The 18,967-nt window shown below is 34.8% G+C and overlaps 1 protein-coding gene across 1 annotated transcript; it reads left to right on the forward strand.

Moving 5' to 3' along the window:
* Window positions 1-15: 15 nt before the first annotated feature.
* On the forward strand, window positions 16-18,737 carry LOC128246477 (45 kDa calcium-binding protein-like). The gene is made up of 9 exons (XM_052964700.1): window positions 16-57; window positions 2,713-2,816; window positions 3,530-3,654; window positions 3,954-4,048; window positions 4,763-4,899; window positions 7,339-7,449; window positions 8,834-8,992; window positions 9,536-9,711; window positions 13,606-18,737. The coding sequence occupies exons 1-9, from the start codon at window positions 17-19 to the stop codon at window positions 13,780-13,782; spliced, it is 1,125 nt and encodes a 374-aa protein (XP_052820660.1). The 5' UTR covers window position 16; the 3' UTR covers window positions 13,783-18,737.
* The last annotated feature ends 230 nt before the right edge of the window (window positions 18,738-18,967 follow it).

Raw genomic sequence — 18,967 nt, forward strand, 5'->3', positions numbered from 1 at the left:
TAAAAAAATATTGTTTATGAAAATTGCAAACTTACAAGTCGACAACAAAATTTACAGGTACGTAGTTGTAAACAAACCAATTTTATAATTATTGCTATTTATAAATGATCCATTTTATGTGATTAATTAAATTATTGTCTTATGAAAGAATGTATTCTATAAAATAGTTTTTGTCGTATTTTAACAATACTGCTCAACTGAGCCCTGTACTGTAGTGTTTAACCATTTTCCTCAAATGTTCAAATGTCACTTAAATTATTCATAACCATTTCATAATATCTTAGTAAGGGTCGCAAGTTCGATTTATGTTTCCCCCTCATGAGCAGATACTCAGGTATTATCCAGATAAACTGAGAAGTATGTAATATAAATAATTGGATCATTGAATAATTACAAGCACATAATAAATATATCTATGTGTTTTCTTTCAGAACATGTTAATATTTAACAAAATCTATGAATATTCATGCAAGCCTATTTAAAATCAGTGCTTAGGTTAAGAGACTTGGTTGAAATTTAGCGTGAGCACACTCATGATTACAATAGCAGTGTTATGGATGATCAGATGGTAAAATCCCTGCCAAATGCCCCCGCACCCCAGGGACCCTAGGTTAGGCCCATTTCCTGCTATATTTTTGTGAAGACAAAACCGCCTCATTCACCCGTCACTGCAGGGCCACCTGGAAGGTAAAAACAAGGCCCATTTCCCCAGCTATCCCCAGTATACCCCTGGACCTGGGGGGGCCATGGTTACAATTTACTAGTTATTTCAAAAGACCATTGTCAGGCATACCCAACAGAGATCAAATGAAAATATTAGCGCGGAAATATTTGCAACAAAACAACCACCAGGCAACCAGTCAGAATTCATACAATATTAATAACTACCTGAAGTGAATTCATGTAACCTTTGACACATTCGAGGTGAATAATTAGATATTTTATGGGTAAAATTAAACAATTGTTTTTGGTTTTACTCTGTTATTGTCCACACTTAGCTTTAATCAACAGAATGATCTGACATGGGACTATTTCAGTTCTAGATCAAATTTGTTCAATGTTTGTGTAATGTTATATTAGTCTGTGTTGGTATGACTTCTCCTGTATCCAGGCCAAAATATAATCCATTTTGTAAGCATTATAAGAATTTGTTCTATATACATTCATGTTCTTCATCAGGTAAATATTCCCACATATGTGCAACAGTGCATACTATACATGCATATACATCTATTTATATAATGAGCATATTGTCTGGATGAATTGCATACATTGATGAAACAATATGTAAATACCAAAATATGATAGGTCTGGATCAAATTTGCAATTGTTCGTCATATGATTTACACAAACAAAATGCACAAACTATTCAATGAAACAAATAAACACAATAATGGGCCGAATAGGTCCAGGCCAAAATAGTAACTGGGTCAAAATGCCCTGATGCTCACTATTAAGTTCAACTATCATTTCTAGGAAAGTGCTAGATAAAGAGATGATATATAATCCTGTTAAAAAAAATTCAACAAATGAAAATTCCCAAAATCTAATTATCCTTGTTGAACAAAAGAAGTGACAGAATCAGCCTGCTGAACTAACTGAACTGTAGATGTTTTAAGTTAATGTAAATGAAAATGTATGATTTTATTATTTTGTGTCCAAAATGATCTGACCTGAAGTTGCTTTAATCTGCATGATGAATAATTGTTTGGGCACTAGAAATAATTGACCACCTACTTTTGCTGCAAAAAACAAACACAACTGCTTGTACAAGGACCATTTTTGAGAGTGACATAAAGTAAAGTGAAAGTCGCGACAATCTTATGAGACTTCAATGGATATTTAGAATATGTGTTACTTTAATAATTACCGGGTATGCTTATTAATAAACTTTAATTATAACAACTATGAGGTAATTCCATTCTTGTATATATAGGTTTATTTTAGCATGGAAGTCTCCATTTAATAGCATTGTTATATTTGGTCTCATCACGGCTTCCATTGAAGGAAGTTTGGAAGTATATTACTCCCTAGAAATTGGTTAAAACTTCCAAATTGACTCCTTAGAAGTATAAAAACTTCCATAATTTTAAAGAAAACTTCCAAAGAAGAAAGCTTGAAAGTTGAAAAAATCAAAACCTTGTGTCAATATTAATTTTATGATCACAATTTCAATCAGTCTTTAAGTAAAATGAATTATTATAAGTCTTTGAATTTGGCAAGTTAAAGTTGCAAAATACTTGATTTTTTTAACATACTTAGCTAGTTGAAAAATAGTGGATAAAGGTATTGTATTCGGGAGACTAACTTCTACATTTCAGTGAAAAACTTCCAAAATTAATTCATTTTTCCAATTTTTAAATGGAAGCCCTGTCCCATATCTAGCAATTTTTCAATAATCATCTGGCTTTTACACCATTTAGTGTCTGTTTTTCCACAATTTAAAGGGTTCTGGGCCCATTCACAAATAAGCGGAGAAAAAACCTGAACTAAAACATGACAGTGCACGCTCAATGCAAATGAAAGCATGTATAGTTGTTTAACTATTTTTTTTTATATACATTACGTTTAAACAAAACAGTTATGAATGGGTGTTGCACCCTGATATTTTTTTTTTGTAGAAATACTGTACTGCACTGTTCAAGTAAAATGAGTAACATCTTCGCAAAAGCTGCGCTTATGGAATACCTGTATTTTTATGTATGTTTTTAGAATGAAGATTTTAAAGATAGCAGCATGTGTTGTGGTCATATTCAACATTGCTGTAGTCATGTCTGCCCCACCAAGAAATGTTGTACAAATGCAGGAAGAAAAGCGTGAGTGAATTTAATTGTTTTCTTCATTGCATTGTAGAAAACTACATCCACAAATACAAAAACAGCTGTTCTTCAAATCTGCTAGCATGTGGTATTCACAATGCAATTTAAGTCAATCTTCTCTTTATATGCCATTGACTTCATTTAATGTATAATTCTGAAATTCATGACGTGTTATCTGATAAGCTGCATTGTTCTTAGATCCAAGTAAGATCAATATTGAATACCACTCTGAAATTATCATTAATTACCTCACGATACTTCTGACCTTAAGGCTGCACTCTCACAAATTAAACATTTTGACAACTTTTAATTTTTGTCTTGGAACGAGCCCATTCTTGCGAAAATCCATGGAAACCGGTTATGTAAGACTGCTGACAAAAAATCAGATCGCAAATTTTTATATTAAATTTCAAAAATTGATGTTTTATGCATTTTTCTTAAACTGTTAGTAACGGTTTAAAGCATAAAACATTAATTTTCGAAAAGAAATATGAAAATCTACCATCTGAATTTTTGTCAGCAGTCTTATATCATTGGTTTGCAGATAGTTAAGCAAAAAAATGCTCGTTCCAAGACAAAAAATGCAGCTTTAAGTAAACAAGCTTTATTTGATTTTTCTAATTAAAGTTTATTTACGCAGTCTACAAAATGAGACTTATATAATATTTGCAATATTGGAAATGAAATAAATTAGTATAATGTAACCCCAGATACCAAGGATGTTCATGCAGACATACCGGTGGTCAATGAAGCTGAGAAACTGACAGTGGATGAGCTGCAGCCCCCTGATCATCTTGATGCTGTTAAGCTGGAGAAAGACGGCATGATCAATAAGGTTGAGATATATTTTGTCACTGTCTTACAAAATGACATAAATGACAGGGTGAGGATGATCGTGTGCTTTACTAGTTAGATTCGCCTCTCAACCGCAAGTTTGTGGAATCTATCCTCACTAGGGGATATTTCGCAGGCTCTCAAAATGGGCACCAGTACTTGTTTCCACCCATCATATAAGCACAATTGAGCTGAAACTTTTATTCATCCAGTTTTAAAAGTATTAATAAGAAAATATGTGTATTAATCCCTCCTCTTTAGTTGCAGAGATCTTTATCCTTTTCTTGCATCTTTCTATAGGATTTCAAAAAAGAGATATTTCTTGGGGAGCACGAGGAGATTGAAGGTGACGATTCTGATATTGCTGAGTCAAAGCTGAAGGACATCTTCACCAAGTAAGAATGGGAAATGTTCAGATAGGAAAATGTTAACTGGACTGCAAATGGTAGTCCCTGTTTAAGAGTTGTTTATATTTCCACACTTTCTTACAATAGAATTATACCCATTAATTAATCAAACTAAATTGTTATTCATCCTTTATTAAACGCTTTCTTGTTTCAGCTTAAGGCTTTTTTCAAATACTTACAAAGTACCAGTACTAAATTGTTATTATTCATTCCTTTAGCATTAATCAGTTCCATTAATTTAACGAATTTGAAAGACTTATAATTAAATTTTGGTAAGTATTTGTTTTCTATGGAGGCAAGATGGTAAAAAAAATCAGTTAAGACAAAATCTCTTTCACATTGTCACTGATGTTGACAGAGCTTTTTGATAAATGTTCGATTATATTTAACCATCAGAACAACCAGAGTGTACTAAAGTATTTCCACAAAAGAAAGCTATTGACACAGTATTGGTATTCTCAGTGCAGTAGTGTATCTTGGCAAATAAGGATTTCCACCTCATGCCTGGTGGGTATTAATCAATTAACAAATTTAGTCAATCTTATGGTCATACTTCATTGAATTCATTCATTGCTTATATCAATTATTCATAACATGTTATCCATTTAGCTACATTGGTTCAAGAACCTTTTAAGAACAGTGATGCTATATGTGTACCCGGTAATGGCCTTTTATATTGAGTGTCCTCCAAATTCATTCTAGAGTGGATGAGGATGCAGACAACCGTCTGTGTATCCCGGAGCTGGAAAGCTGGATCAAAAAGAAGACTGAGGAACATTTTGATGAGGGGTTGGAAGAGAATGAGCACATCTTTAAACACCTTGACCCTGATGGTGATGGTAGGGTTAACTTGTCATGAGCACATCTTTAAACACATCGACCCTGGGTGGTGATGGTGGGGTAAACTTGTCATGAGCACATCTTTAAACACCTTGACCCTGATGGTGATGGTAGGGTTAACTTGTCATGAGCACATCTTTAAACACATCGACCCTGATGGTGATGGTAGGCTTAACTTGTCTTGAGCACATCTTTAAACACATCGACCCTGATGGTGATGGTAGGGTTAACTTGTCATGAGCACATCTTTAAACACCTCGACCCTGATGGTGATGGTAGGGTTAACTTGTCATGAGCACATCTTTAAACACCTCGACCCTGATGCTGATGGTAGGGTTAACTTGTCATGAGCACATCTTTAAACACATCGACCCTGATGCTGATGGTAGGGTTAACTTGTCATGAGCACGTCTTTAAACACCTCATCCTGGGTGGTGATGGTAGGGTTAACTTGTCATGAGCACATCTTTAAACACATCGACCCTGATGCTGATGGTAGGGTTAACTTGTCATGAGCACGTCTTTAAACACCTCATCCTGGGTGGTGATGGTAGGGTTAACTTGTCACAAGCACATCTTTAAACACCTCATCCTGGGTGGTGATGGTAGGGTTAACTAGTCACGAGCACATCTTTAAACACCTCATCCTGGGTGGTGATGGTAGGGTTAACTTGTCATGAGCACATCTTTAAACACCTCATCCTGGGTGGTTATGGTAGGGTTAACATGTCATGAGCACGTCTTTAAACACCTCATCCTGGGTGGTTATGGTAGGGTTAACTTGTCATGAGCACGTCTTTAAACACCTCATCCTGGGTGGTTATGGTAGGGTTAACTTGTCATGAGCACGTCTTTAAACACCTCATCCTGGGTGGTGATGGTAGGGTTAACTTGTCATGAGCACGTCTTTAAACACCTCGACCTGGGTGGTGATGGTAGGGTTAACTTGTCATGAGCACGTCTTTAAACACCGCGACCTGGGTGGTGATGGTAGTTCTGAAAGTTAACAACAATGTTAATGAAGTTCTGAACAATTGGCACAATGTCATGTTAAATGTAGAGCTTTGAGAGTGGTCTAGTTGTATAGGTATCTGCCCCATTCCAAAGAGATAGTGGATTCCTGCCCCACCAGGGATACTTTCTCATGGCCTGTTAATAAAGAAACAGTACAGGTTTCTCCCCAGGAAAAACACAAGAGTGATTCAGCTTTCATATGTCTTAACAATTAAGCAAAATAAATTAATATACTATGAAATCATTTATATTTGTAGGAATGAAATTTTGTGGTTTTTCTAAAAAAGGACAATTTCAAGGGTACTTTACTTTGCTTATTTTCAGTTTTTGAATAAAAAATCAAAATTTCAAATCGAAAAATTCACCGTTCTCTGATTTCATGCTGTCTGTCATCTACGTCACGCAGATTATGACACCTTGCTACAGACAATAAATGCCTATTAGCGCAGCTACTCATGTCAATTATTGCTTGATTGCTAAATAAAGGGTCATACAGATGCACGCTATTTAAGAATATAAAAAAAGTGAAGCCATTCAATGTTAATTTAGCATTTTTTTCAACGCAGTAGAGATGCAGCTAATAAAATAATCGATTAAATATTTGGTCAAAGAAACAAGGTTGCCAACTCAAACACACAAGAATAATAATCTGCATGTTTCACATTTGCCTGAAGAGGAGGTTACAAACAGCTCTTTTTAATGTTCCTTCAGTGTAATACAAAAAACATTGAATGCCTGTAATTTTATTGTCATTGAAGTTGAGTATCATATCTCATATTGATAGTAACATAAACAATGATTAAGGTGCTTGCATTGTATACTGCAACCGAAAATTAATGTCCCACAAATATTATAAGTATCTTTTATGTGTTTCCGGTACAAATAGAAAAATCTGACCCGAGGGCACGCGCGTAAACTGGTGACAAGGCTTGCAGAGTTACCGGCCACGCAGTGTGCCCGAGGGTCGGTTTTTCGATCCAGACCGGAAACACATCATTGATATTTTTTCTTGCATATCTAAAATTATCAATTTGTGAAAAATTTGACGTAGAAAACACACTTTTGTACATTTCACCAAAAAGCGCGTGCGACTTTGTTTACAGATAAAGCGCAGTAATTTTAAATCACTCGTCAAATAGTTCCTCTAAAAATCACGTTTTTACTATTATTTATTGTCAATTTTAATCAAAGGTCTTGCATACCTATATATTTGATTGCGTTTTATTGAAATGGCCTAATTTACTTTTCATAAAATCATACAATAAACAAAATCAGAAGTGGCGCGTTGTTGTGCATGACTCATCTTACATGGGGGGTGTAAGATGAGTTTTTCCAGCACCGGTCACATAACTGGAAACACACGTCCGGTATGCAAGAATAATGATTTCTCAGTAAACCAAATGCTTAGCTCATGTTTACCCCAGGTCTTGTGGACTGGAAGGAGTACTACATCCACTTCCTGTTGGCCAAGGGCTACCCATCAGAGCAGGCGAAGAAACATGTTGAGGATTACGACATTGACCTAGATTACCAAGGTAAAACTATTTAAGCGTCTATATAATCTACAAGAAAAAGTTTAAATAATAATCTTTTATACTCTAATATTCTTACCTTAATCAAATAATACTGGTTTATTTAACTATGTTTTTGGTGAAGTTATGCAAAGAATCATTGTATATAATGGCTTCAATAATGACATATTGTCAAGATTCAACTTAAAGGGGCTGTACTCCATTTGATGAAATAGCGAGAAAAAAAGAAAATTGTCCAAAACTGACATATAGATGTGTACAGTGCATTGAAACTTACTAACTGAAGTACCACATAGTTTACAATTAATTTATTTTTCGCAGTTTTTTCGTATTTTTCCATTAAACAAGATTACTAGGTATGTCTACCTAGTAGAATTCGTTTCTTATGCGTGATTGGCTCGTCGATGTTATCACGTGATATTACCAAGTTAGGTATATAGCTTAAATATTCCAACTGTTTAGGGTAAGCCTGCGTGGCACAGTGGATACAATACTGGACTGCAATTTTGGCGACACCAGTTCGAACCCAGTCTCCGTCTCCTTTTTTTTTACATTTTGGTATTTTTTTTTATAATTATCATATCAAAGAGTAAAACATATTATTAAATAATTGTCCTGAGATTCGTTTAACATTCGTAATTCGTAAAACAAAACCTATACAGAAAGTATTGGACAAAATGAAAAATTATATTGAATACATATGAAAAATATGTATTTTTAGCAATCATGTTTCTGTTTAAAAGCACACTTATTTTGATTTAGATAAGAATTAGTCAATTACAAAAATTGAGTGTATCTCTAAAAATAAGTCTCTCACACATGATGGTAAATCAAGAATATAATCGTATGTTACTAAATTTTCAATATCAAAAACATTACATGAATAAATATAAAAAGACACATAATACCCATACAATATATGAGAATGCATAAAAACTCAACTGATCTAAATTTAAATGGGTTGTAAATATACATAATAAGTTTTCTTAACAGATCTTCTTTATCAGATGTAGCTTATTGAACAAACTTTTATTTGGTCTACGTCTCTAAAACGGGGGTAAATATTTTCTTATATCAGACTATTTTCTAGAAGAATATGACGTTGTCATGTACGATAATTTGTTATGATTTTCATTAACTATCAAGGTTATTTGTTGTAAAGAGATTAATAAGATCCTCTTTTGCCTACGACACCTGTTTGTTTGTTTTTATTAGCTTGGTAGGTAGGTTTCGTAATAAAACCTGGCACTAACTATAGAATCAATTTGGTACGGCCATAGATGATTGGTTTGTTCCTAGTATTTTGTATACCTTGATGTGTGTTTTATACATTTTTCTACTGCGTTAATTGCTGTGCAGTGTTAAACAACAAAAGTGTACACTTCAGAGCGTGAGCAGTTAATACGTTACAAGTTCAAGTGGACGGAGGCGGACATAAACCCCATAGATAACAAGCTCTCAAAGGAGGAGTTTCTGGCCTTCAGACATCCCGAACAGAGCACGCAGGCACTGGCAAACATGGTCAAAACCATTATGGAGTCCCTAGGTTTGCTTATTTCCCATTGTCATGGTGAACTTTATTAGAAACTAATCGGTAGTTTGATCAGTAAGTTTTGAAAGTCATCCTTTTTGCAATCTTCAAAACTTGGTATGCACATTGAGCATGGTCAGTAAATGACCTCTATTTATTTTTGGGTAGGTCAAAGGTCATTGTGACCATTAATAGAAATATAATGGCACATCTCGACAAGCAACACATCTGATTCACACAATTGTAGTTCTAAGTAAACCATATTTGGCATGATAAAACTTACAATATCAAAAATAACCTGTTGTATTTATTTCTGAATATCGAGGTTCCCCAATTCTTTCAAACTGTTAATAAAAGGTTAACTTAAAATTTATTTATTTCAAATGACTGGGTCTTTATGTCCTTTCAAGAAATATATCATGAATGATAAACATGTATTACCTTAACAAACAATTTCTAACAGAGTTCGAATTTGTCACTTTTTTGCTTAACAATAAAATGATGCAATCAATGTTGCTGATGATAAAATCAATGTCATATTCAAACACCATATTTCAGACAAGAACGAGGATCATGTTCTAACGGAGGATGAGTTTGTGACCTTACCGCTGGGCGATATTGATGATGAAGAACAGAAGAAGCTGGATAATTCCTGGAAGAAGCAGCGCAGTGTAGAGTTCAGGAACCAGATTGATGCTGATCATGACGGGAAAGCTACAGATAAGGAGTTGTTGGTATGTGCTTTTAGCTTGTCAATAATTCTAGAAATAAAGAATTAATTACAGTAAATTATTTTTGTGTTTCTATATAAATGTAGGATGAAGGGCTTGCCAATCATGTGCTCATATAGGTTGAACAAAATAGCCCTTCTCCGATTAAACAGGATGTGGACTGTTTGCTCTTCTGTGTTTATACAGCATGACCAAATGTGCCCTTCAACTTGCAAGTCTGGATTAACACAGCTTGAACAGACTTGCACCTATCTATGTGTTCATTCAGCATGAACATGCTTGCACTTATGTGTTCATTCAGCATGAACAGACTTGCACCTATGTGTTCATTCAGCATGAACAGACTTGCACCTATGTGTTCATTCAGCATGAACAGACTTGCACCTATGTGTTCATTCAGCATGAACAGACTTGCACATATGTGTTCATTCAGCATGAACAGACTTGCACCTATGTGTTCATTCAGCATGAACAGACTTGCGCCTCTGTGTTTATAAAGAATGAACAGACTTGCGCCTCTGTTTTCATACAGCATGAACAGCCTTCAGCCTCTGTGTTCATTCAGCATGAACAGACTTGCACCTATGTGTTCATACAGCAAGAACAGACTTGAGCCTCTGTGTTCATACAGCATGAACAGACTTGCGCCTCTGTGTTCATTCAGCATGAACAGACTTGCGCCTCTGTGTTCATTCAGCATGAACAGACTTGCGCCTCTGTGTTCATACAGCATGAACAGACTTGCGCCTCTGTGTTCATTCAGCATGAACAGACTTGTGCCTCTGTGTTCATACAGCATGAACAGACTTGAGCCTCTGTGTTCATTCAGCATGAACAGACTTGCGCCTCTGTGTTCATTCAGCATGAACAGACTTGCGCCTCTGTGTTCATTCAGCATGAACAGACTTGCGCCTCTGTGTTCATACAGCATGAACAGACTTGCGCCTCTGTGTTCATACAGCATGAACAGACTTGCGCCTCTATGTACATACAGCAAGAACAGACTTGCACCTCTGTGTTCATACAGCATGAACAGACTTGCGCCTCTGTGTTCATTCAGCATGAACAGACTTGCTTGAGCCTCTGTGTTCATTCAGCATGAACAGACTTGAGCCTCTGTGTTTATACAGCAAGAACAGACTTGAGCCTCTGTGTTCATACAGCAAGAACAGACTTGAGCCTCTGTGTTTATTCAGCATGAACAGACTTCAGCCTCTGTGTTCATTCAGCATGAACAGACTTGCGCCTCTGTGTTTATACAGCAAGAACAGACTTGAGCATCTGTGTTCATACAGCATGAACAGACTTGCACCTATGTGTTCATTCAGCATGAACAGACTAGCACCTATGTGTTCATTCAGCAAGAACAGACTTGAGCCTCTGTGTTCAAACAGCAAGAACAGACTTGAGCCTCTGTGTTCATTCAGCATGAACAGACTTCAGCCTCTGTGTTCATTCAGCATAAACAGACTTGCACCTATGTGTTTATACAGCATGAACAGACTTGACCCTCTGTGTTCATACAGCAAGAACAGACTTGAGCCTCTGTGTTCATTCAGCATAAACAGACTTGCACCTATGTGTTTATACAGCATGAACAGACTTCAGCCTCTGTTTTCATTCAGCATGAACAGACTTGCGCCTATGTGTTCATACAGCATGAACAGACTTGCACCTATGTGTTCATACAGCAAGAACAGACTTGAGCCTCTGTGTTCATTCAGCATGAACAGACTTGCACCTCTGTGTTCATTCAGCATGAACAGACTTGCACCTATGTGTTCATTCAGCATGAACAGACTTGCACCTATGTGTTCATTCAGCATGAACAGACTAGCATGAACAGACTTGCACCTATGTGTTCATCCAGCATGAACAGACTTGCACCCTCTGTGTACATTCAGCATGAACAGACTTGCGCCTCTGTGTTCATTCAGCATGAACAGACTTGCGCCTGTGTGTTCATTCAGCATGAACAGACTTGCGCCTGTGTGTTTATACAGCATGAACAGACTTGCGCCTCTGTGTTTATTCAGCATGAACAAACTTGCGCTTCTGTGTTTATACAGCATGAACAGACTTGAGCCTCTGTGTTCATTCAGCATGAACAGACTTGCGCCTCTGTGTTCATACAGCATGAACAGACTTGCGCCTCTGTGTTCATACAGCAAGAACAGACTTGAGCCTCTGTGTTCATACAGCATGAACAGACTTGCGCCTCTGTGTTCATACAGCAAGAACAGACTTGAGCCTCTGTGTTCATTCAGCATGAACAGACTTGAGCCTCTGTGTTCATTCAGCATGAACAGACTTGCACCTATGTGTTCATACAGCAAGAACAGAGTTGCGACTCTGCAATCATTCAGCATGAACAGACTTGACCCACTGTGTTCATACAGCATGAACATACTTGCCCCTCTTTGTTCATACAGCATGAACAGAAGTGACCAACAGTGTTCATACAGCATGGACTGACTTGCCCTTCTTTGTTCATACAGCATGAACAGAATTGACCCTCTATGTTTTACAGTGTTCGACACTAATGGGGTCCCGGGATCCCGAGGACACCAATTTTTCGGGAGGAACACCTGAACTTCAAAGTCCGGTATTCCGTCGGGACACTTAAATTTTGACCGATAAAAGCTAAATATCAATAAATAAATAGCGTTTCATGAATTAATTACCTAAATTACGGTCCCCCTAACTTTCTTGACAGTGCATGTGAAAAAGATATTAATATTAATACGTCGCACTCACTAAAGCGAAAGTATGGCTGACCTTTTCACTATAGTTACGTCATGAATCTATAAATAAACAGGTCATTTCACAGTGCGCATGCGGTTTAACGCTTCCACTTTGTTGTTTACATTATCAACAAGGTCAGAGGTGACGGACTTTAATAATCGGTACAATAATTATGGTGTCAGAGGTGACGGACTTTTATAATCGGTACAATAATTATGGTGAACTAGTTTGCTCATGTGTCAGAACCGCCCAAAAAGATGCCAAAACTGCTGACATTGATGCCTTAATGATGCGACCATCGAGTTGTTACAGTAACATTTACGGCACAAAAGACTGGCATCCTACGGAACTAGTTTTCTGGGAAGCCATCCTACTATTCAGCATTCTTTGTTTTATGCCTTGATCAAAACATTATAGAAATAAAATTCCCAAAGTTTTATTATTTATCTTCAATCAATGGATAAAAAAATTATGATATTTTGGCCCGAAAATAAACATACACTATTTTCCAGTTGTCTGCTCTTCCAGTATGCACTACACTTGTTGGGCAGTCTGATTGATTCACAAGCCAGATGTAATATTCCTATTGTTTTTTCAATCAAAAGCAATGACATCTGACAAGACCCTAAACCATGGCATTTTTAATGCGTATTTTCCGAAAATCTAAAAATAGTAACAACATCAAGTTTTTGTTTACATTGTACCCATTGTGTGACATTCTACCCATTGTGTGACATTCTACCACTTTTGAACCCAATCTACCGACTTAAGACCCAAATCTTCCTCTCTGCCATTGCCAGAGGTTCACATGGGTGACATTGTGCTATAACTAACTTGTCATTGCATGCTGTTGAAAACATGTATAATATGGTGTATACTTGAATTACAAATTGAAAAGTAAAAGGCACTGGATTTGTATGTTCAATTTAATATTAAAACAGGCTCATTAATGAAAAAAAATGTAAAAAATGTAAGGGACTCTTAATTTCAGGAAGGGACACCTGATTTCAGATGTTGGTGTCCCTTCGGGATCCCTTGGGAAAATGGTTAGTGTCGACCCCTGGTTTTATATAAACAGCATTAACACAAAAAGTAAACTAGATGTTTTTAAAGACCACCTTGTTTACAGTTTTCCTTCTTGATATTTTCCAGATGTACATCGACCCTCGAAGTGAAGAAAATGCGCGTGTCGATGCCAAGAGTCTAGTTGATAATTTAGATGATGATAATGACAGTTGTATTTCTTGGAGTGAAATAGAAGACCACAAAGACATCTTCATTGAAAGCAAAGTAGTTAATGTTCGTAGAATCTTACACGACGAGTTTTGAATTAGTAAAAGAAATTGGTTTTAATTATCAACTTACCTTTTCATACATTTCTAATAATCAACTTAGGTTTTCATAGCTATCTAGTCATAAAAATGCTGCATTCTTTGATTTTTAATATTTTGTCTATTTTTACATTTTTTAAGTATAAGCAACCAAATAGTCTACCACTGTCTTTGAACTTTTATACACACATTTATTAATGCATAATAGCTGAAATACACTCAACAAGATTAATAAAGGTCACTACAAAAACCTATTGTAAGCTTGCTTACAGAAATAATGAGAAAAACATTAGTTGCTAGAAAGCAAGAGTGAATCTAGGTGAACATGTGAAAGTTGTATCGGAATTGTAATGTATACGTAATTTTTAGACCCTTAATAATTTTGATGGGTGTATGTGGTTCAGGTGTAAAATAACCTATGAAGTATCTTTTTTTTAAGACATGTTCGAACATGAACAATGTTAAACATGTTGATTATATTTCCAAGTCTTATTGTAACATAACAAGTGAAATTACTTGTAAATATAGGTTGTATTCTAACAGTTGAAATGTTAAATCTGTGCTAATATAAAGATATATTGTCATATAACTGTTGCTATGACAACTTTTGTCAAAATGAGGGCATTATATTGCTATGAAACAAGACTGTAAAATAATAGAATCATAAGTTAAATCTTGATATGTGGCTGTTCAGAATACATGTATACATATTGTCGAGTACAAGTTGTATGGAGGCTTTTAATTGGCTAGTTGGAATGTTGAATCTGAGGCTTTTCATTGGCTATTTGGAATGTTGAACCTGAGGTTTTTCATTGGCTAGTTTGAATGTTGAACCTGAGGCTTTTCATTGGCTAGTTGGAATGTTGAACCTGAGGTTTTTCACTGGCTAGTTGGAATGTTGAACCTATCTGAAATAGATGACTTTGTAAACATAGGCTGTAACATGTTATTATGTATTTCTTTGTCTCATATACTCATGCTGGTATGTTATCATGAACTGGAGTTTTGGAAGTAAACTTGTAAACAATATTTAGAAAACACTATTTTCAAGAAATCTGTTGTGAAAAAAACAAACAAGTTATTTATCAATTCTTAAAATAAGTTTAAGTTGATAGTTTCATGTAAAATGTTTAACCCTTTGAGTTAACAAAGTTTGCTTTATAAGTCTGATCTAAGTTATGATACATATATTAACAGTAACAGTAATATTCATTGAAATGAAATTAAACCACTGTTTGGGGGATATTGTTTTAAATATGTATTGGGAAATCTTGTTTTAATGTTATTTTTAAATATGAATAGTTAATTTTAAATATGTTAAAGGTTTTAGCTTGTCAGTTTAAAAAGGGGGATGCTTCTGCCCCCTTCTGCCCTCAAAATTCAAATTCTTAAAGTAAGCCACTGTATTTGGGAAATGTTGTTCTAACTATGTATATGAATTTAGCTTGGCAGCTATAAAAGGGGCTGTCCCGTGCCCCTTTAACCATCATGACACAAAATTGAACACACTGTTGCCTTCACAGAATTCAATGCTTACAGTAATCAAAGAGTCTTTTGTTTTTGTAATGAAAACTTATTGTATGATTATAAATGGATACAAACTTTGCATAATTAGCAGTTGAAACTTAAAATTACTTCAATTAAACACTATTTTCAATTTTTTTATTCAAAATCAAAATAGAAATTGTTCTTCACAGCGCAATACAATGTATCTTTTTTGTAGCACCCTGTCCTGTCTCAAGTCGGGCTAATGTCCATCATAATGTATACCAGATGTCGCACATGTTCATACATGTACCGTATATACATATATTAAAAAATATAATCACTTATAATATCTTTCAAAAGTATTGTTACAATGTTAATTGTTGTTGTGATTGGTATATTGTATGTTGTCTGTAATGTATGAAAGTTCATATATAAGTATGAACATGTACACATTGCCTTTTTGTATGATATTCGGCCACATGGGTCCTTGATCTTCTGGTGAATGTTCTGTTTTGTTCTGTTCTGTTCAGGTGTCTTTCAATTGTTTTAGTTTTAGTTTTTTATTGATGTTTGTTTGTGTTTGTTAGCTAGATGAAACAAATTCTCTGTCATGTCATTTCTCAAATATATGATAAACATTTTTAATCTGACCAGTGTAAAATTTTATTAATGTTGTATGATAAATTTGTTGTTATTGAATATTTTGTGCAATATAATTATGAAGAATTCCAAATAATTTATTTTATCAGCCCAATTATTCATTTATTCATTTTTTTTGGTAGAAATAATCCTTGTATTTTAAGATGCAATTATTTTATGTAAAAATATGAGGAAAAAGGTAAAGGTCTTTAAAAGAAAAAAAACAGATTTTTTTGTCATATTCAAGGAGTAATTTTTTCATCTTTTGAAGTGCAATAACAGTTCATCCACAGAATGTACATATTTAAGAGTAAATGCCATCAGGAAAAACAATGAGTATAGGGCTCGGGATGGGCAGGAAATTGATAAACTGTGTCCAATGACATGAATAACAAGGCTTCTTATTTTGACTTATTAAAATAATGGTCCAGCTATGCCAACAGACATGCACCAGTATCAGCTTTTGGTGCTCTCGTTTTGGATATTGTTCAGGCCAAATTTTCGCAAGCACCGTAAGTCCCTTAGTCACAGGGTTAAGACAAGTTGATTTTTTTTGTTTCGGTATAATTTGTGTAATATTTACATTATTAAATGTAAAAGTTTTTGAACTTTAAAAGGAAAATTATCTTTATTTTGACTACTACAAACTAATTTTTTATTTTTCAAAAGTTAAGTAAGAAATCTGGCATTATGAAATATGCTACTTAAGCTTGTCATGCTAAAATCTTTCGATAAGTTGGTACCTGATTCAAGAATCTTGTTGTCAAAAAATATTTGCAATTCCATACTTCATACTCTACACACCAATGTGTCAAGCCTGTTTTGTTTCTTTTGAACAACTGGCCCCATTTCCCGAAACATCTTAAGTCTCTTATAACAGGATTAAGCTAAGCTGGCCTGAGGCCGTAAGCAAGAATCTTGGTTGTCAAAAAAAATGGACTTTGAAAAGAATCACTGATATGCTTTATGAATATGACCCCTGATAAGCCTTTTAAATCAGCCTTTGTTGTTGTTGTTAACACATGAATCTGTGATAATACATGATTGTGTATGGTGTACTGTTGTGGGATGGTTTCGCAGAAAGGGCATAGGAATTATTTTCTATGTAAAGTGCATGGATATTTTGGTTTTTACATATATTTTAAAAATGTTAATGTTTAATACGAGTTTGATTGTTTATATTAGCTGTATGTTTAGATATCAAATGATTTGAAGAGTCAATGCTCAGTATTAATTTCAGTTAGAACAAAGGCTGGTATCTATCTATAAGAATTAAAAAGGTTTTGTACTTTATGATGAATGTATGTGGTATATTATGACTTGACTTGAACATTCCCGATTATGTACAATAAGGGACATCTTGTCAATGCAGGTAACATACGACTGCTTTTTCAAGTTAACCTTGCTGAGTGGTAGTAATTATTATTTCAAAACTAAGAGCTTTATCTGTCAGTTTTAAGGAATAAATTGATTTTGCGAAGCTCACTTAAATATGCCACATTGACATTCTTCATCGTACAATATTTTGGTTAATACTAATTTATTTTGCTTGATTGTAAACACAGCTGAATGCTGTTATGAATCACTCTCGAGTCTTGTTTCTGGGCAAAAACCAGTACTGTGTCTTTTATGAGAGGCCATGAGAAAGTACCTTATCAGGAGATGAAAGCCACAACCTCTTTGTTGTGAGATGGAGACCTATACCATTAGACCACCCTCACCCCTGATGATATTTTATTGTACGCACGCTGATGGCCCTATACAGACTACATGTGCACATGTTACTGGACTGCTAGGCTTGGCCCTTAAGTTGCTGTTGTAATACTTCAAACAGTACACACATTTGTTCGAAGCCTGTTTTTTTTCTCGAAACAACTCAACTCTCTTATTACAGGATAAAGTTAAGCTCACTTATTATTGTTTTTGTATAATTAGATTATTTTTTTCATTTACGGAGTTTTGAGACTATTATAGGAAATGATTTTTAAGAAAATCATGATAAGCTGGGGCCTGTTTAGTAGCGTAATTACATCATGTCAAAGAGATTCTCCATGGTGATTTACAAGCAAACCCACATGACTATTATACACAAAAAACAAATACCAATAAAAAACTGTCAATATTCTTATGTTGGTAGGAAAATGTTTCTTTGAATAGTTGTATTGATACATGTTTTAATTAATGTTTTCCATTAAGTATTAACGAAATTATATATATATATATATTTATATGTATTACACATTTTTAAATGTAGTTTATGTTTATGTATTTTTGTTTATGACTGGGATAGCCCACATCTATTGTCTCATTTAACTTTCACATTTTGGTAATGTATAATATCGGCTATGCTTCAGTCTAGAAGAATCGGATGGGTATCAACAATTTCTGCATGTCAGAACAATTTCTCTGCTCATGGCTATTTTTATATTTATATGTGGGAGATTATATTGACAGTAGACTACGGTACATAACATACCACTTAATGGATGTATCAATGTTTATGCCGTTTTTAAGCAATTTTTGACTGAAATCAATATGTTTATCTAGAATGCCTAAATTTTGGTGGCAATTTACAAAGGTCATAGGTAAAAACTGAAATCCTTAGAAAATAGAAACTGCTTATTACAACCAAGACTGCTAAGTGTAAAAATGTCATAATAATACATACTGTGTCTATGGTAGCATAATAAAGCTATGTGTGCATTGTCATTTTCTGTTATAATTGTGTATTATGACATCATGATGGAACTGTACGGTATGTATTCATATAAGTGTAGTGCACTTTTATTTTCTGGGTTTGTGAACAAATAAATGATTCAACTAATATACCATGTTTACTGTAATTTCTAGTAAGACGTTCTACAGTTTAAAGAACTTGTCCTACAACACAATGCTCCAATATTTCATTCTGCAGTCATTTTCTTTATCTTTAATTAAATCAACAGTATTTGTAGGAAGCAAATGCTAACACACTTCTGTCAAGAACATGTGTTTTTTTGTCAGCAGCTTGTCAAAACATTAGCTTTCTCTAGAAAAACATTCAAGATATTCATATT

Source organism: Mya arenaria, chromosome 9 (genome assembly GCF_026914265.1).
Source record: "Mya arenaria isolate MELC-2E11 chromosome 9, ASM2691426v1".
NCBI classification, from domain to species: Eukaryota; Metazoa; Mollusca; class Bivalvia; order Myida; family Myidae; genus Mya; species Mya arenaria.